The sequence below is a fragment of the Balaenoptera acutorostrata genome, chromosome 7 (assembly GCF_949987535.1).
Source record: "Balaenoptera acutorostrata chromosome 7, mBalAcu1.1, whole genome shotgun sequence".
Taxonomy (NCBI): Eukaryota; Metazoa; Chordata; class Mammalia; order Artiodactyla; family Balaenopteridae; genus Balaenoptera; species Balaenoptera acutorostrata.
In genome coordinates this window covers 14,556,278-14,577,732 of record NC_080070.1, presented here as the reverse complement: position 1 = coordinate 14,577,732, position 21,455 = coordinate 14,556,278, and the positions used below count along the sequence as shown (strand labels likewise).

The following is a 21,455-nucleotide window of genomic DNA, read 5'->3' as shown; positions in this document are numbered from 1 at the left end:
ATGTCTATAACTTACTTAGAATGAATCAAAAAATAAGGTGGATAGACAGTGGGATAGTTACACAGACAGATATGAGATAAAGCAAGTAATGTAAAATGTTAATAGTGGAATCTAGATGGTGGGTTTAGAGGTACTCACTGTAAAATTCTTTCAACTTTTCCTGTATGTTTGAACATTTTCATAATAAAACCTTGGGGGAAGGATACAACTCTACGAGTCTTAAGTTATTTCAAATCCTTCTCCTTACAAAGATCATAATAATAAAATAATGCTGGATCCTCATATGGATAAGAAGTCACACTAAATAATCAGTAGGGGTGGAAATCAGGCTTATTCATATCTAAGAGTCTAAAACAAGATTCTCAAGTAATTTATGGCAGTCAGACCCCCAAGATGGAAGAGAGTAAATCCCGTTTTTTAAAAATGTCATGGAAAAACTGACAATCATTAAGCAACCTTCCTAGAAAATACCATTAAGGTGTCCTTTGTGTGTTACTTTTTTTTTTTTTTCTCACTTAAAATCAATTCTAAAATTCAAGGGTATTTCATTCCAGGCTTTTTTTTCCTACAGATATATAGATACATAACCCCATTTTATTTTCAACTGGGATCATAATGTTTATCTTGCTTACCTTTCTTATCATGGGCATTTTCTCCTTATTAAATATTCAAAAACAATTTAAAGGCAGCCTAGAATTTTAAGCCGTAAGTGTAGATGCATCTTTAAATAAAGATGAAATTAATATTAATATTTATATACATAAATCTGTTTCTTGCTACATATTGCAAACCTGCCTCCAGAAAAGTGGTAAGTAACTCACATTCTTACCAATATATATGAGCAGCCTATTTGAAAGCCCCAGGTCACACTGGGAGGGAGGGAGGGAAAAAGGGAAAAAGAGAAAAAGAGGGAGAAAGAACAGACTGCCCATTTGAAAATAAACAATGATGTTACACTGTTTTAATTTTCATTTTGGCGTAACAGATTAGAATTCAAACAGATTTGGGATTGGACAGCTATGGGCTCAAACTCCAGCTCTGCCAAATAGCTACATCAAAGACCTAGTAAGATAATTTTTCTCACATCAAGGTGTTACAAATATCAAAGGAGATAACATAGGTCTAGTCTTTCTTAGCATAGTGCCTGGGGCAACCAATAAGCTGCCAATTACTTTTCTTTTCTTTTAAATGTGCTGACTTGCAGGATGTTAACAGAAGGCTACACTGTCCTGTTGGGCCAAGATCCTTAACACATAAAATCAGCTGCTGCAGGAGCTGACTGAATTTCTTAAAGGAAGGAGGCCAGTGAAAGAATATTTTAATAGGGAATGGAGAGAGAATTTTGAGTTTAGGTTGCATGTGCCTGAGGAGCACTGAGAATATGTGTTTAAGTATCAGGCTGGTTTTTTTGACACTGGACCTCGAACAGAGTTCTTAATTCCCATTAAGAGGGTAAAGTCTAAATTCACCATATTTATGGATATTATACTGTCTCAATGGTATCTGTAGTAAGGATTCCTGGGGCGCTCTCAAAGAAACAGGAAATCGTTGGTGGCAAGCAAAAGAGGCTTAAGACCAAAAGGTATGACCCAAATTAGGGGCGCGGGTGAGGGGTGAGGGGCAGTGGAGCCTTAAATCAAGATAAAACAGATTCCTGGATCTTGGGCATTTTCCTAAAGGGTACTTAGAGTTGGACTTTTGCCCAGAAGACAGCCAATGCCTGATCTTACGTTATTCAAGGATGAGAAGCATATGAAGGGGCAAGTAGCAGTCAAGCTTCTCTCTGATGTATTGTTATTCAAAGTGCAGGTCATGATCCATTATGGATTGTGAAGTCAATTTAGTGAGCATGACAAGCTTTTAAAAAAATTAAATCATATAGGAAAAAAGAAAACAGACTGCATTACATTTAGTAGTGTTTTCTTTTTTTTTAAGTATTTTTTTAAGATTTTTTTTTTTTTATGTGGACCACTTTTAAAGTTTTTATTGAATTTGTCATGATATTGCTTCTGTTTTATGCTTTGGTTTTTTGGTTGTGAGGCATGTGGGATCTTAGCTCCCTGACCAGGGATCGAACCCACACTCCCTGCATTGGAAGGTGAAGTCTTAACCACTGGACCACCAGGGAAGTCCCTGCAACAGTGTTTTAAACACCACATTATCCTGATTCATACTAACCCCTTTAACATTTCATGGAAATTAAATTCATATTATTTCATTTTGGGGTTATTTACTTAAATTCTAAATTGAAACTTACATTTTAGTTCTGTTTCCCTTCTTGACAGAACAACCCAGTATTATTTATTTCCTCAAAGAATTACACTTGGTCAATAATTACTTCAAGTTATATACTACATACTTCAGTGCTACACAAAATAAGAACCTTTAAAAACATTTATATTAACAAATTAGTCAATTACACGTGTAACAATTCTACCAATTTGCTAACCTCAAATTTTATACTGCGTAACTAACAAAAAGGATAATCTGTATTTTACAAAAAAAATTGTAATACATTCATATAGCTTAAATTGTTAAATCTCTTAGAAAGAAACTGATAAATTATTAATATTTCTAACAAAACAGATAAGCAGTCAGTTGCTCCTAAGTCTCTTTTGAAAAAATCACTTGCCCATAACCTCAGAACAAAATTTCTATTTTAAAAAAGTATTAGGAAAAAGGCTGCATTCAAAATAAAGAGGTTGTATAGGCTACCTACATCTGACCCAAGTGTGTATCAAGGTATGTTCGGGAAAAGTTCAGTTCTAAAATGACTAAGTCTACAGTTTTTCTCTTTAATTTTATGAACACAAAAAAGCTAGCATGCAGTCTAAATTTTTAAGAAAAGAAACAGTTATAATCCAAAGGCTTTAAAATCTCTTCTTTACTCTCATATTTGTACAACAGTTAATATTCCCATCTATTCCTGTAAAGCATCTGTAAAAGGCTGACAATAATATCGCTTTGTATGTGTTGTTCGTGTACTCCAGAGGACGCGTGAGCTTCCCTGCCCGTGCCCTCACCCCTCAAGAAGACCGCAGGCAAAGACTTGGTCTGGCCTCTGCCTTCCGTGGGACGGGGACTGTGGGGAAGTTGCTTCCATCACAGAGGATAGCTGGGCAGGACTCTAGGCCATACTCAATAGTATGACTTAATTCGGACAACAGAAGTAGTGCTTTAGCATATCAGTGCCCTAATTTTCTCCTAAAAGTATAATGCACGTGTGTGCATTAAAGTCTTATCCTATACTGTTCACTGTCACAAATAGTACTGGAAGATTTTTTCTTCTTCTTCCAGTTTTATTGAGATATAATTGACATACAGCCCTGAATAAGTTTAAGTTATACAGCATAATGATCTGACTGACATACATCATGAAATGATGACCACAATAAGTTTAGTGAACATCTGTCATCTCATGTAGATACAAAATAAGTGAAATAGGAAAAAAAAATTTTGTCCTGTGGTAAGAACTCTTAGGAGCCACTTTCTTAACAACTTTCATAAAGAACATACAGCAGTGTTAATCATATTTATCATGCTGTACATCCCTAGTACTTATTTGTCTTATAACTGGAAGTTTGTACCTTTTGACCATCTTCATCAAATCCTCTCCCCCATCCCTGCTTCTGGTAACCATAAATCTGACCTCTTTTTCTATGAGTCTGTTTATTTGTCTTTGAAACATAAATGACCAACAACACTGTGTTAGTTCCTAGTACACAACATACTGATTCAATATTTCTATACACTTCAAAATGATCACTATGATAAGTCTAGTTACCATTCTTTTTTTTTTTTTTTAATTTATAGAGATAAAAACAGCCAGAATCAGAAAAATTTTACTTTATTGCACTTTGCAAATTGAAAGCTTTGAAAATATGTATTTGAGTTTGGGGGCTTTGCGCTGGCAATTAAGAAGGATAGTATTTTTTTCACTTAATGTTTTGACTTGTTAAATAAGTTATTTAATAATTCAAACAAAAACTGTATTCTCAATATCTTCAGAAAAATCTTCCTTATAGTTCTTGGTGGGTATAATATAAATAGTCAGAGTATCATTAAAGTATTGTCATGTACATATTAAGTTCTAAACTTCAATTTTTATTTAAGCTTCTAGTACTTACTCAAGGAGGAACCATGTAGAACTGCACAGTTGGGACAGTGATATAGGTCAATGTCAACAGCATGATGTTCTTCTACTCCAACACAGCTAAGATAAAGAAAAATAAAGCCAATGTGTGAATAAGGTGAAGATTTTCACTTAACTATAACAGATTGGTTAGAATTTAGCTGAGAAATGTACAACCTCACCAATAAATTTTGTAAAGTACAGAAACACATGCAAGAATAAATTTTATTCTCTTCCTTACATACTTGCTGAATAATTGTGGGGTTGAATACGTGGGAAGTGATTCACTATTAGCAGCAGTAGAGACAGCAGAAGTAACATAATTATAAACCATAACACCCTCAAACCATTATGTAAATACTACCTGTTATGGACTAAATGTTTGTGTCCCTCCAAAATTCACATGCTGAAGCTGTACACTCCTGTGTGACTGTATTTGTAGATAGGACCTCTAAGAAGGAAGTAATTAAGGTTAAATGAGGTCATAAGGATTGGGGCCTTAATCCAATAGGATTAGTGTCCCTATAAGAAGAGACACCACAGAGCTCACATACCCTCTCTCTCTCCTCTCTTCTCTCTTCCTCTCCTTCTCTCCTCCCTGAGCAGACTAAAACACCACTTAACTTTAAAATATGGCTGTCATCAGCAGAGGTGATTAGTAAATTTGGGTAACATCACTGACATGGTGAGAGCACTGAGTCTTAACAGTTCTGCTTTAGGTCTCATATCCCTAATTAACCAGTTAAATTAGTTTGAGGCACTATATCTGGAATACTCCATATCATGGAGTATACAGCAGTAGCACTTAAATAAAAATAAAGTTTAAGGGAACCACCTAAGAACTGATAAAACTACATAGTGACATCTTGAAAACAGGAGTAGTTCATCAAAGAAAGACCACAGCAGCTTTGCTCACTTCCCAAATAACTTATTAGGGTAAAAATTTATACATGTTTGTACTCCCAAAAAGTTTCAGAACAAAAACACAACCACAACTAGTACTTGAAAAAGAACCAAAGTAGACCTAACACAGAATTTTGGGGCATCAGTTGACAGGTGTAACAGTGGAAGAGAAAATTAGTGAAATGGATGACAGTCATATTATTCAGAATGTAGCAGAGAGAATAAGATGGTGGGAAATACAAACAAGACTGTAAGAACCATGAAGGATAAAATGAAAAAGTGTATAACATACATTTAACCACAGCCTCAGAAGGTAAAGAGAGAATAGGGGTAGAAGCAATATTATGAGCTAACAGTTACAAATTTGCAGAAATAATGAAAGACACTGATCTCCAGATTTAAGAAACCCAACGTATCCCAAGCAGGATGAATAAAAAGTCTGCATCTAATCACATCATAGTAAAACTGCAGAAAAACAAAGTCAGAAAATTTCAAAGCCATAAGAAGAAAAAAGCACAGATTACTTGCAAGGATGAGAGACTTCTCAAAGCAATAATGGAAACTGGAACACATTAGAATATCTTACATGTGCTTAAAGAAAATATCTGCTAACCTAAAATATTAACCAAGCGTTCAATATTCAGTTAAAATGTGTTTCAAGAAGGAGGGGGGGGCTTCCCTGGTGGCGCAGTGGTTGGGAATCCGCCTGCCAATGCAGGGGACACGGGTTCGTGCCCCGGTCCGGGAGGATCCCACGTGCCGCAGAGCAGCTGGGCCCGTGAGCCACAACGGCTGAGCCTGCGCATCTGGAGCCTGTGCTCCGCAACAAGAGAGGCCACGACAATGAGAGGCCCGCGCACCGCGATGAAGAGTGGCCCCCACTTGCCGCAACTAGAGAAAGCCCTCACACAGAAACGAAGACCCAACACAGCCATAAATAAAGAAGTAAAAAAAAAAAAAAAAAAAAAAAGATAAATCATAATAAAGGCTAAAATTAATGAATAAACATCTACCTCAAAAAGTTACAGAAAGAATAGCAAAATAAACCTTAAAAATACAGACAGAAGGAAAACTAAAAGAACAGAACTGATGACACAGAAAACAAACATACAATAGAGCACTGAAGCCAAAAATTGATTCCTTGAAAAGACTTGTAAACCTCTAGCAAGCTCAAGAAAAATGAGATAAAACATAAATAAACAATGGTAGGAATGAAAAGAGGGAGGAAACTATAGATTCTATACATGCTAAATGCAAAAGAGGGTATTATGAACAATTTTATGCTAAAAGATTAGAAAATATAGGTAAGACAGGCAAACCTGGGTCACAAAGAAAAAAAATATTTGAATAGCCCTAAAATTGTTACTTATATTAAAAATTATTCCCCCTCCAAAAAAAAAAAAAAAAAAAAATCCCAGGCCCAGATGGCCTCACAAGCAAGTTCTAGCAAATATTAAAAGAATAAATAATTCCAATATTATATAAAATTTGCACCAGCAAGTAGGAAAAAGAGACTTACTTCCTAACTCATTTTATGATAGCATGACCTTGATACTAAAACTTGGAAAGGATGATACAAGAAAGGAAAATTATAAGTCACTCTCATTTATGAGCAAAGATGCAAATAGCAAGTTTGGTCTATCTCAGGAATGCAAGGTGGTTTTAACACTAAAAAATTTAATCTGCGAAATCTGCCACATTGACAGATTAAAAGAAAAAACCATATGACCGTTTAAAAACAAGCAGGACAAGTATTTGATAAAATTCAACATTTACTTATGATTAAAAAGCAAACAAAACCCCTTAGAAAATTAAGACTACAAGGATATTTCCAAAATCTGGTAAAGGGTACTTATAAAACTCCTATGCAAATAACACGAGAGCAGTCTCTTTGAGATAAGAACAAGACAAGAATGCCTGATGCTACCACTTCTAATGAAACTTATCCTGGTGTAGTAAAATAAGAAAAAGAATTAAAAGGTATAGAGATTGGAAAAGAAAAAACAAAGCTGCTATTGCAAATGCCGTGGTTACACATGTAGAAAATGAAAAAGAATCTGTGGATAAATTACAAAAATCAATAAAGGGGCTTCCCTGGTGGCGCAGTGGTTAAGAATCTGCCTGCCAATGCAGGGAACACAGGTTCGGGCCCTGGTCTGGGAAGATCCCATATGCCGCGGAGCAACTAAGCCTGTGAGCCACAACTACTGAGCCTGCGCGTCTTGGAGCCTGTGCTCCACAACGGGAGAGGCCACGACAGTGAGAGGCCCGCGCACCGCGATGAAGAGCGGCCCCGGCTCGCCGCAACTGGAGAAAGCCCTCGCACAGAAACGAAGACCCAACACAGCCAAAAATAAATATAAATTAATTAATTAATTTTAAAAAAATCAATAAAAAGAAAGATTGCTAGATACAATAGCAGCACATAAAAAGTAATCATATATCCATATACCAACATTATAAAGCTAAAAAATGAAATAAAACACCATGCACAAATGCAGAAAAAATGTCAAGTATGCTGGAATTTAACAAAAACTATGCAAAGACCCCTTTAAGGAGAATTATAACACATTATTAAGAGACTTTAAAGAAGACCTAAATAAATGGAGATATACATCATGATCATGGATTTGAAGTGTAATATGTAAAGATATTAATTCTCCTCAAATTGATTTATAGATTCAATTTAATCCCAGTCAAAATCTGTAGAACTTGACAGGCTGATTGTAAAACTGATATGGAAACATAAAGAGCCAAGGATACGTAAGGCATTCTTGGGGGTGGGGGGGAAAGAAAAAAGCAAACTCTCTACCAGGTATCAAGACATATTTTAAAGTTGTAGGAATGAAGGTAATACAAAACTGATGCAAGAGCCCCCAAACAGACCCATGCATATGTGTACACTTATACAGCAAGGACAGACTTTTCTGTAGGAGGTCCTGAGACACCATTTATATACCTGTATGGGGAAAAAATGAAATTAGACACCTATCTCACAACATAAAAATTTATTCCAAAATAGATTAGAAACACGCATGAAAACACACGTGAAAGGAAAACTACACAGGTTGTATAACATAAAATCAAAATATCTTTATGACTTTGTGGTAGGAAGTGTTGTCTTAATCAAAACATAAAATGTACTATCCATAAGGGGAAAAACTGGTAACTTTAATTATACTAAAATATATAGTTCATTAAACTATAAAGAATGAAAGGATAAGCCAGAGTGGGAGAAGACATTACAAGAGAGATAACCACCAAAGGAATTATACCCACAGTATAATAAACTCCTACAAATCAATAGGAAAGGGAAGGGAAGGGGAGGGGAGAGGAGGGGAGGGGAAGGGAGAGGAGGGGAAGGGAGGGGAGGGGAAGGGAGGGGAGGGGAGGGGAGGGGAGGAGAGGAGAGGAGAGGAGAGGAGAGGAGAGGAGAGGAGAGGAGAGGGGGAAAGAAGAACCCAGTAAAAAAAAAAATGAACAAAAGATGTGACTAGGCACACAATAAAAGGAAATACAAGTGACTGATATACACATGAAAATATATGTAACCTCATAAATAACTGGAGGAATGCAAACTAAAACCACAATATGCTCACCATATTGGCTAAAACTGAAAAGTCTACTGATACCAAATGTTGAAGAAGATGGGGAGCAATGGAAACTCATATACCACTGGCTGGAGTAAATTTGGTACAGCCATTTTGGAAAACAATTTTGTAAAAGAACTGAAGAATCCTATATTCTATGACCAAGCGATTCCTCTTTTAGGTACATGTACCTTAGAGAAAATCATGGACGTGTGCACAAGGACACTATGCAGGAAAAGTTACAGAATCATTATTTCTAATAGTCCATCAACAGTAAAATGCATAAACTACAGTATATTCTCACAATGGAATTCTGCATAATAAAAATGAAAGAACTATAGACCCATGCAATGACTGAATGAATTATATGAATGTCAATATTATGTTAAAAAAAGAGACAAGAATATATACAATGTATTCTATTTATTCCTAAAGTTTAAAGCCAGGCAAAGCTGAAGTACAGTGTTTAGGGATTAAACTATAAAGAAAAGCAGAGATAGATCATAACAGTAGGATCGTAGATTCCTCTAGGGAGTTGTGATCTGGAAAGGATTGGGGGGAGGTGTCTGGATCCTGGGTGGTTGTTAATAAAAGGGTATATGTTTTATAATCATTCATTAAGTTATACATTTATGTTTTAGACATTTTTCTGTATTCTTTCACAATTAAAATACTTTTAAGGATAAAATTCTATCTACAATCATATAAAAAGATGAAGCAAACAAAAACCTTGTATTAATCTAACAACTACAGCAAAATATGAAAAACAATGTATCTTAATGATCTGTGGATACCCCAAAATAAACCTGTTCTCATTTGAGGACTCCAGTACAATTGCTTCCATAATGTCTTTGGGAGTCTGAGTAGAGTTTGATGCCATCAAGATCAAAAAAAAAGTCAAAATCAGTTGTCAAAAATAACATGATATTTCCATTTGAATATTCAATCCCTGTAACTGAATCAAGTACTTGCAATTTACTTCTAAGAACTGAAATTTCTTTGGTTTTATCTGTCCAATTTAGATATACTTCATTTATTTCCACAGAAAGCAAAGGTGAATATGCTAATTGTTTAAAAAGTTTTTTTAACTGAAAAACTATCAATTTCCAAGCCAATAAAATAAACCTTATGCAAAATTTTTTACTTATTTATGCACAACCTACTGGGTCCATGGTTTTTTATAAGACACCCAAAAGGGATTCTGTAACCCAAAGAAAAGGTTAAGAATCACTGGATAATGTATTCACACTTCCCAATTTCAAAACTTACTCACAAAGCTACAGTAATCAAGACAGTATGGTACTGACATACAGATCAATGGCACAGAATTGAGAGTCCAGAAATAAACCCTTACCATTTAGGATCAACTGATTTTCAACAAGGGTGCCAAGATCATCCAATAGGGAATAGTCTTTTCAACAAATGGTACTGAGACAAATACATGCAAAAGAATGCAGCCACACACCATATATAAAAATTAACTCAAATGGATCATATATGTAAATGTAAGACCTAAAATTATAAAACTCCTCAAATAAAGCATAGGAGTAAATCTTCATGGCCTTGAATCAGAAAATGGTTTCTTAGATCCAGCACCAAAAGCATGAGGGACAAAAGAAAAATAGATGAACTGGATGTCACACTGCAATCTGAAGGCTTCTGTTTTCTCAGCTTAGTTTAGTATGAGATAATCAGCCGAGTCTGGAAAGTGGTAGAGCAGTGTGAGGAAAGGAAATACAAAATAGTTGATCTGAGGAATGAAGACCAAGAAACAATAACACTGCTAGGTAGCACTGAGACTCTACCTGAGGTCTGTGATAATGAGTTCCAAGTGAAATCATCTCTGCACAGCTGTGTGATTGTTTTCATTTTCTCAGCAATGTTCAACCATATCTTCAGGTTTTGACCATTTCTAATCAACGGGCAAAACATTTATAGCTTACATTTATCAAAAAATTTCAGAACTTAATGGTAAATTTGGTAAATTAATAAAAAACAGTACATCTGATAAATTAGTAAATCTGAAAAACAATCCTTTATATTAATCACATAAAATATAATTTTAAAAATCAAATTAAACATAAAAATTAAATGCCCCTAGACCAAGAAGGTTATTTCAGATCTTTGGACGGCACTAAAAGGAACTACTACATACATTTCAGTTTCTCTCTCAAAGGGAGGGATAACTTCTCCCATCCCTCAGCCCCCGTTAAAAGAATTCTAGAGTCACTGCAGCTTTAACAGATATGCTAAGAGCAAATGCAGTAGGACACATAAAATGCAGAACTCTGAAAGCAAACTTTCTAAGAATAACTTTCAAATCCCGTTCAGTCTCTCACTCCATTTAGTTCTCTTATAAAACTTTCCTTCATATACAAATCGCTCCATTTTTTCCTAATGGCAAAATGTTCAATGTTTATTAGACCATTGGGAGTGTGTGTGTGTATGTGTGGGGGGGTTTCCTATAGCGGTGACAATCTGACCTTTTCTGAATAGCTTCCATCTACAGAAGAACAGCCTCATTGCCATTTGGTGAGTGGGTCAGTGACAACTTTAGCACTTTCTATTGTCTTAATCTTCTGAAATTGTTGCTTAGCTGGCATTTTTCTTTTTTGACACTTAACGAGAACAGAATTGAATTAATGACTAACCAGAATTCCCTGGGATCTGCCAAACACTCTCTTTTTTCCGCTTAGATAATGCTCCCATTTATATTCCCTCCTCTTGGTGTTAGAAGAGTAGGTGGCCAAATTCTTTAAGATCTTCCTGCCAGTGGACTTCATTAGATATTCCTCTTGCTTCAAATGTTCTCCCCATTCCTCAACAAGGAACCTTACACTACCTAGGCTTCAAAGCTCAACACAAATTCCTCCTCCTTGGTGAAACATCACTGGATCACCCCATAGAGAGTCCTGCAACATTTTATTCATACACATTTCCACTCATTGATGTCTAATATTGAGCTATTTTACACACCCTATTTCCTGAGTTGAGCTCAAGACTTCTCTCAGGACCACTTACAGTGCCCTCTCAACATGATGATCCCAGTAAATTTCTGTTGGTTATTAACTGTGCTGAAAACTTATTTTAAAATTGATCCGTTGTGGTAAAGTTATAAGCAGCTTAAAAAAAAAAAAAAAGTCTGTTCTGCTTGAACTTTTTAAGAATTTGGTATAGGAACTAAAGGCAACACAGTTGGTAAAAAAGGGAAAGATCTTTCAATGTATGAATTAGTAGATTTATCATCTTTCCTTAGACGGTAGTAGGATGTAGCAATGAAATTCATTCATTTAAAATTTTGCTTCAGTGCAAGTTTTCGCCTGTGTTTCAAAAGTTCATCTTTCTACCCAAAGGCGATTTTTATGACTTCTTCATAGAGGACTGAGTCATCCATTGTGCAACCCTCAAAGCCTCACACTAATACCATCAAAGAGGATGCGGAGTGGCCTTTGAGACGAATTAACACCAGGAATATAGAGGGTGGTTTATAACCTGCTCTTCATATTTCCTTTCATATCATAACTCTGGGGTCAGCTGAGGCCTTGGGACAACTATAAGCTAGGCAAGGACTGCCCAGTCTCGTTTCACGCCACCAGAAAAACAGGTGTCAACTGGCTTCAGTGGGATGCATAGATTTTGGAATTAGAAAGACTTGGTTTGGGGACTTCCCTGGTGGTGCAGTGGTTAGGAATCTGCCTGCCAATGCAGGGGACACGGGTTCGAGCCCTGGTCCGGGAAGATCCCACATGCCACGGAGCAACTAAGCCCGTGCGCCACAACTACTGAGCCTGTGCTCTAGAGCCTGCAAACTACAACTACTGAGCCTGCGTGCCTGGAGCCTGTGCTCCGCAACAAGAGAAGCCACAGCAATGAGAAGCCCGCGCACCACAACGAAGAGTAGCCCCCGCTCGCCGCAACTAGAGAAAGCCTGTGTGCAGCAACGAAGACCCAATGCAGCCAAAAATAAGTAAGTAAAATAAATAAATTAAAAAAAAAAAAAAAGAAAGACTTGGTTTGATTTCTAGCTCCAGTAGTTTTGACTTTGAGCAACTTCCTTAATTCCTCTGAGCAGGAGTTCTCCTAGGATTAAATAGGACAATGTATGTAAATATTTACGTAAAGCATATGGCTTAGCATATAATAAGAAATAGTACAGTAAATATTATTAAGTAATGAATAGTAACCATTAATATTATTATGCTTCTATTAGGTACCAATCATAGCTTATACAGCTCTGGGCTTATTACCTATGAGGTTGGAGCCCACGCAGGAAATTTGGCTTTATGACTAGGCTTAATATTTTTTTCTTCAGTGATGTCTCTTCAGAGCACACATTAGACACTCAAACGGCCATTCTTTAAGGGAAAAAGAAGAGAATTCGTTTTCAATTTTTAATTCCTTTTTGACGGTTGAGTTCTCTGGAGTCAGTCTACCTATGTTAAAATCCTGGGCTACTACCTATATGTGCCTTCGGGTAACTTTCTCTGTCTGTTTTTGGTCTCATCTGAAAGGATGGAGATAATGACAGTATCTCCCTCAAAGTTAAGAAAATTAATTAAGTTAATAAACATAAAATGTTCAGAATTGAAACTGTAGAACAATTGTTTTGGTGGTCCAAAAATCTTACTTTGCTAACCGGTATTAGCTTAATAGGTTGATATTCCTGCTAAAAGTACTAGGATGCCAACAGGCATTTTCACTTTTAAATTGCATTTTATGCAGTGTTTTTTTTTTTTTTTAATTTTTTTATTGATTGATTGATTGATTGATTGATTGCTATGTTGGGTCTTCGTTTCTGTGTGAGGGCTGTCTCTAGTTGCGGCAAGCGGGGGCCACTCTTCATCGCGGTGCGCGGGCCTCTCACTATCGCGGCCTCTCTTGTTGCGGAGCACAGGCTCCAGACGCGCAGGCTCAGCAGTTGTGGCTCACGGGCCCAGTTGCTCCGCGGCATGTGGGATCTTCCCAGACCAGGGTGCGAACCCGTGTCCCCTGCATTAGCAGGCAGATTCTCAACCACTGCGCCAAGGAAGCCCCTATGCAGTGTTTTAACCCTAAGATACTTTATTATCAATTATCAGCTAAAGCAAAAATTTATAATTTGCACATATGAAATATTTTCACTGAAAATCAACCTGGTAGTTTTTTATTAAGTCTGTGGTTCAGAAAAACCCAACTTCCGTTATTCTCTTGCTGACATGTAAAAACTCTTTTCAAAAAATTAAGTGCTTTTCTTTACAAGTTGAGTATGGCATTGAAGATTTTATTTTTTGACACATTAAAGCTATTTACTGGCATATAATATGCTTAACTATATTTAATAAGGATTTTGAATGAAGTGCATACTCTGAACCAAATTCCTTTGGTTCATAATAATCTCAGAAAATTAGATAGTTTTTCTACCTCTAATAGCCAGCTCATGCTTCCAACTGTCCTAGGGCTTCCTGAATTATTTCCAACCAGCTGACTCAGAACATCTATGCTAATAAGGGTGAGGGAGGAAGACAATATAAAAAGGAAATGAACAAAGAACATGAAAGGAAAATACGAGGGACTGAAGAACCAAGAGGTGAGCTCACTGGTACAAAATGCACCCCTTAAAAAGCTGAAAATCCTGTTGACATGCTTCTAATAAAATTTGTTCCAAGATGAATGTGTGAAACATATACATCAAATATAATTTACATGCTGAACATTATACTACTTGCCTCTAGAGCACAGAAAACATGCTTGTTCTTGTCACTGTCTATCTGACACCTGAGTACACAGGGTAGGCAACGTAAATGGTAAATGGATTAAAGTATCTTTACAAATAAGCATAAATAAACTATTATCTCAGGAAGGTAATAATTTCTATTAGGATGCTCTAAAGAAAGAAAAGCTGCTTTAAATTTCTGAAATATCCAAAAAGCTAAGTAGATTTGCTTTTCACCACCTTGTGGTCGTTCCACTAGCCCTTCAATCTCTCAAACTAACTCTCTCTTACTCCTCTTTAGGAATCTACTTTCTGCCTGTCCGGCTATGCCTGAGGTATGCCAACAGTGACCAAGGAACGCTGTAGTGCAAATGGTGCCCAGCATATCTGCTATTTCATGAAGACAGACCACACTTCTACTTATAACCAGTGAAACAGCAAATAAATGCCATCCCAAAATGAATATTATGTGAGAATTTAATAAGAACTTTGTAAATCATCTTAGGGGAGAAAAAACTTGCCATGATGATAAAGGATAAACAGTAGCAATTACATAAACGTTTGCTTGGAAATGTTAAGTTAATAAAGGAAGGAATTAAAAACTGTGCCGTCATTATGTACATTACTGCCTTCATTTTTTTTTTTTTTTTGGCTGCGTTGGGTCTTCGTTGCTGCGCGCGAGCTTTCTCTAGTTGCGGTGAGCGGGGGCTACTCTTCGTTGTGGTGCGCGTCCTTTTCATTGTGGTGGCTTCTCTTGTTGCGGAGCACGGGCTCTAGAGTGCAGGCTCAGTAGTTGTGGCGCACGGGCTTAGCTGCTCCACAGCATGTGGGATCTTCCCGGACAAGGGATCGAACCCGTGTGCCCTGTACTGGCAAGCAGATTCTTAACCACTGCACCACCAGGGAAGTCCCCGCTCAGAGAATATTTACTGACGGAAAGCAGAAATTCCAAGCACATTAGGGAGGCATTAGTTTGGGCTACTATCCTGGCTAATACCCTATCATAGTCAAAATTAAATATGAATATTGCAAATATAAAGGGGTAGAAAATGGATGTGAGGAGGAAAAAATAAATAATGGGTGACTTTTTCTTTCGAGATCTTAGTTTGAAATATCCATACTTTTTGTCAATGAAAAAGGATGCATTATTCCTGAATGTTCGAGTTTAGTCGCAGGTATATAATCCCATTGTGCAAAAAAGATCTCTGTTCATTACAGATTTATATATTATGCCCATTTATTCTGTTCTCCTTTCTTGCAGCTTCTAAGTGTCCTTATGTTGACTTGATTTTCCAAGTAGGGTATCTACTAAAAGAATACATAAATTAAATAGATAAGTAGAAATAGATTTTTTAAAGATAAACCAATAGCCATCATGTATTTTCATTTCAACCCAGCTGACAGTTTTAATTCCCATTGTGAGCATGGTAAGGAAAGCTATATTTTCCAGGGTCTAATGACACTTACAGAAGATTTAATATATGCACGGCTAAGAGATCACACCCTGGGATAAAAGACAACAGCAAGTCATAAACTTTTATATTGAGGACACTTAGTGATGAGTCAGCTACAAAGGACAGGAGTCAACTCAAGCCGATCCAGTTCCCTAATAACTTTTCTCCTCTTGTAAACAGTCTTCAGTGCCAAATCTAAGGGGAGAGACTACATTCTGAGTGAAGCCAAGAGAAAGGATTCATCTTAGAGAACTTTCTGTTGGGACAGAAACTAAGGTTTCTAAGGGGGACTACTTAACACCTTTAGCAGGTTTCTTCATTCTCAATGAAGGATGAGTTAAGAGTAGAGGTTTGGATCATGGAAATCCTGACATAATCCTTAACAAACATTCCTACATGAAGATTTCAAAGAACTTCAACAAAATTACAAATCAGAAGTACCCATCAAAAGCAAAATGGGTAGTGCTGAGTTGTCCAGAAAAGGTCAACAGCAAACACTGGACCATCCTATTTCAAAACATACAGTAAGAGCAAAGTGTTAAGTGTATAATACATAGGGGTTTTTACCTATTAGATCCATTCAGAAGATAATTTATCATTATAGGTTCCTCAAGGTTCACTTTGTAATTCTTCTTTATTTCCACTAGAGGTCAGATGATAAATGATTGGCAAATACAAGAAAAATACAGGCAGTCCTTGCTTTGCATGGTAGTGTGGGAGCATAAAAATAATTATGCAAGTTGAAACTACGCAAAGCTATCTTCGTAATCAATGGGAAAATTACAGTTGTCCCGAGTTTCAAAAATGTTCGTTAAAACATTTAAAACTCTCTTACTGTTGGTTATAATGTATGGAGAAATGAAAAATTACTAAAACATTTACTTAGTACACTGTAATTTAAAACATTATGCTCTTAAGGTTGCCTTCACTAAGTGCTCCTGGCTGCATATCAAGAATCTCTCAAATGGTGGCAGTGTCAACATTCCTACCATCAGTTACTCATTTTATTATTTCATTTATGCTCAACTTAAATTTCACTTCCAGAAACATCACTGTTTGTTCTTTGCTGGACTTTCATCTTTATTGACCACTTCCCTCTTGTGATTACCCAGCTTTGTAGTACGTCATGCTTATCAGTGGGAAACAAGGAAGCAGTACAACAACACCCTTTCCTGTCTGTGTGTGAGCTGAAGAACAGATGCCCAGCTGTTGTGGACACACTGACTTGCTGACCTGTATACTAAAGAGCTAGCAGCAAAATCTATACTTTATTAGCACAGTTACTATATCATGATGACCAAAATTTGAATCGTGTCATGGGGACTAGTATTTAACTAAACCATGGTGATAGAGCGATATAATGAGAAATATATATTTGGTCTTCATCCCTGGCTCCTGGCGCAAGAGCACCTAAAACCCTGGTAAGTTCCTGAGTGACAGAGGAGTGTCTTTTGTTATTCATAACAAGCCCCTTTCAACCACACCTGAGTTTATGCTAATATGGTGGCTCTGGGTGGGTCTCTGGATAGCTTCAGGATGGATGAGTTTACCAGAGGAGCCAACCAGGATTAGAGAGTGAGAACTTTCAGCCCCACCCCCCAACCTCCAAGGAGGGGAGAGAAGCTGGGAATTAAGTTAATCACCAATGATCAATGATTTAATCAATCGTGCCTACATAGTGGAGCCTCCATAAAAACCCTACCCAAAGGGGTTCGGAGTGCTTTTGGGTTGGTGAGTGCATTCACGTGCCAGAAGAGTGGTGTATCCCAAACTCCAAAGGGACAGAAGCATGTGGGACCCTTCAGGACCTCACCCTATGTACCTCTTCATCTGGCTATTCATTTACAACCTTTATAATATCCTTCCTAATAAACTGGTAATAGCAAGTAAAGTCTTCCCTGGGTTCTGTGAGCCATTAGAGCAAATTATCAAACCTAAAAGGTCGTGGAAACCCCCAATTTGTAGCCAAGTCAGACAGAAATTTATGTAACCCAGGAATCCACTATTTGCAATTGGTGTCTGAAGCAGGGGGGCAGATTTGTTGGACTGAGCCCTTAACCTGTGGGGTCTACACTAACTCCAGGTTATTACTGTCAGAGTTGAATTAAACTGTAGGATACCCAGTTGGTGTCTGCAGAGAACTGGAGAACTGCTGGGTGTAGAAAACCCACACATTTGGTATCAGAAGTGTTATAAGTAGAGAAACAGTTTTCCTTTGTATGGTGACCAAAATCTGTGCGAATCAGAAAGGACAAGGTGCGGACTACCTACACAGCATCCTCTAGAAGAGCATTTCTTAAACTATCCCGCAGGAGTTAAGGGTACACACACAAAGATTCCATAGTCAAATAAGCCTGGGAGATGCTGGGCTAAGATCAAATCACTTTACTTACCAGCAAGACTTCTTGGAGAATTCAACAAATTGATGTGCACTTTGCATTTACCAGATGGGGATCTAGATGGGGGCTATTACTTCCCACCTTAGGAATGTGTTATAGAAGTTAATTTTCAGACTCACCAGCTGTGAAGAATTTACTATAAATTTAATGTTTTATAATTACAATTGTTACAATTTTACAATTTAAATTCACAAACTTTTTTTTAATTTACAATTTTACAATTGGTACAAAGTACCAGCACATTAAGTGTTTTGTGAAACCACTCCCTTAACAACAAAGGATACCAAATTCGTGACAGCATTACCAAGCATTTACAGCACACACTATCGGAAAGCACCTGAGCAAAAACAGTCAATAATCGATAACACACTAAAACTTTTTAAAACTATCGTTTTAAACTTAAGAGAAACTTAACAAGATATTTGTCTCAGATTTCCCTTATCACAATATAATTAACAAATATTTATAGGGCACTTTCTAGGCTCAAGCCTGAAGACTGTGTGTACCCTTACTTTAAAGAGCTGACAATTTTGTCAAAATACACAATCTCCATAAGAAGCAAGATACACCATATCTCTGTGCCAGCCATCTGATTTTCTTCTGGGCAAAATTACCTATGAGCCAGGACTACCCTTCCCCACAGAGCTTCTATCCTAAGGTAAGAATTCAAAGCTACTATCTAGCACCATGAGCTCTCTGACTTCAAAAATTATAACCTTGCCTGTCAAAACTATTTAAATGATATTTGCCAAGTCCCTTTTGCATAGCTTGACTCCATTCCTGGCTAGGCCCATCCTACTGTCACCAATGTATCAGAATGACAGAATGGGCAATTCAAGAAGACCTCTTATCAGATTCCCCATCAAAATCTTGAAGTTTTTCTCTAGTTAAGAAAACACAGAAAATTAGAAGCAGCAGTGGGGACTGGTTAAAGTAGATAAGAGACAGCAGGAAAAAGATATAGCAAAGAAGGAGATGAAACACTATCAATGAATTGCTCCCACTGGCCTGGAGCAATTTAGTGCACAGATGAGATGGTCCAACACATGCCAACAGCTCACGGGGCATAGAGAATAACTAAGGTCCATGATGTTTAGACATTAAATGATATAGTATTCTATCAAGAAGAGCATAATATATTGTTAAAATCCTTCCAAAAATAGTTGACACATAAAGAATTTTATCTTCTGAGTAACTTTTCTAGGATACTCAGCCACATTTCACAAGTAGAATCTTTCAGTTACAGGAAAATCTTACTTAAGTAGACCATAACATTCCCCAAAGATGGCAATGCTGTTGCTAGTTTTTTATATGCTAATTAATCTGTAAAATGTTAACACTTCATTGCAGTTGTTCCCAGGCTAAAAGATTACTTACTACTATGAAATGCTTCTAGCATTTTAAAAAGTAGGGATTCAAAAGGAATAAAGGAAGGGAGAAATCAATTAAAACAGCTTCAAATTAAAACCCTATCACACATAAACTCCAAGTCAAGGCATCTTTTCAAGGTTGTACCAGAAAACTATTCAATGAAGTAAGCAAGCAGCTTTCATATTCTACTTTGATAGTCATGGTCCCAAAGCATCTGCACACAGACATAAGTAAATGAAAACACACTTATTATATAGGCATTAACACATGAACATGACTATCATGTAAAAAATCTATCTGCTATTTAATAAGTGGAATCCAAACTCTACTTTCAAATCCAATTGTCTTATGATCACTCACTTGCGGTCACTCTTCACATTAACAATTTTCTACCCATTTAGGTTGGAGTGTCCCAGAAGCAGACCCTGACGCACGAATCTGAGGGGGTGTCCATATTGGGAGGTGGTCTCTGGAAGCACTGGTAGGGGAGCGGAAAAGGGGGACAGGGAAGGAGAGGAAGCCATAGCGGACACCTTCACGAGCATTTGCCCCTTTGGGGACATCTGGAAGACTAGGCAGAAGGGGCTTCAAGGTGGTCCCAGCAGTGGAAGAGGAAGCTAGGTATTTACCCACTGTCTCCTAATCGACAAAGGTTGAGGGCTATCCAGAGGCATTAACTCCTCAGAATTTCCAGCCTGCTTCAAGTACAAGCTGCTGAGCACCTGTAGCCAGAAGAAGCCCTCAGGTCAAGTCTCAAGTGCTTTCAACAAGAAGTATTCCAGAGATGGAGACACAGACAGAGCTAGAGACAGAGATGGGAACACAGAAAGCCAGGGGAGGGGGATGGGGGCTTCTGCAGAGCCTGCTACCTGTGCAGCATTTTAGTCCAGCCAAACTAATATGCAGACATACTGACATGTGTTCACTCTCTGTACACATACGCTCACCTTAACACTCACTGTGTTCTTCACCCTTCTGTCCATTATCCCTCCATCCTCTCTGGGATGAATAATGAACAAGTATATACATAAAATACATATGATAAATAAAGTTATTAGCGGTAAATAGGTATAGACTAAGTAAATAATATTACTAATTAATAAGTAATATTTAATACTTAATTCCTGAACAAAGATTAAGGACAAAATAGTCCAGCTTGATGAGGAAATCCACAACTGATTTGTATACGTGGGAAACCATCACTGGAACTCACCAATTCTCCAGAGGGAGAAATAATCATTCCTACCAACTTACTATATATCAGTTCCAGAGACAGACATAGAAGTGGTGGGTTTTAAAGACAAATTTTGTCCCACCTCTGAAAGCAGCCTCAAGTCTGGGTTCACCTACCATGAATCCCTTGTGAGACTGGATCACTGTGCAGAAACTGGACCAGGGGAGCAGATGGAAAGAGGGCAATCGTCTTTTAGACAAAAGGGATTAAAATATTTTAGCTATTTTAAGTTCCACAGAGAAAGTAGCACTTCAGGAACTATTTTTATATGAAGAAAGAAATCATGGTGATGACCAGGGAATTTCCAGAGAAATTTTTTTGCTGAAGAGGAAAGTGTTACGCTAAATTACACTTATGTACCTGCGGTGAGGGGTGGGGGGAGGGTTAGAGGGAGGGTAAACTCTTTGAAATGCGGTGGGTCTTAGAATGAGGAAGGAAAACAAATGAAGCTAGGATAGGTAGAAGAGATTAGGTCATGAAGAGACAGCTAGAAGGCAATGTAAAGCATGGGCGGTGAAAGCAGGGAAAAGGCATATTAGCAGGTGGAGGTGCAGGCCGTAATATTAGTTTCTTCTTCGTTTAGTATGCCACAATATTGTACATGGGTAAAATATGCACTTGACACTACCTGCTTTCCTTCCTCAAGAGATGAACTTTATGCTGTAAAATGAACCCAAATG

General features: G+C 37.3%; 1 protein-coding gene across 2 annotated transcripts in view; it reads right to left on the bottom strand.

The window, feature by feature from the left end:
- Positions 1–21,455, bottom strand: part of KDM7A (lysine demethylase 7A) — an 84,206-nt gene that overhangs the window by 41,559 nt on the left and 21,192 nt on the right. For both annotated transcript variants that reach the window (XM_057550181.1, XM_057550182.1), the window contains exon 2: positions 4,128–4,213. In XM_057550181.1, coding sequence (XP_057406164.1) covers positions 4,128–4,213 — 86 coding nt within the window. The remainder of the gene's footprint in view (positions 1–4,127; positions 4,214–21,455) is intronic.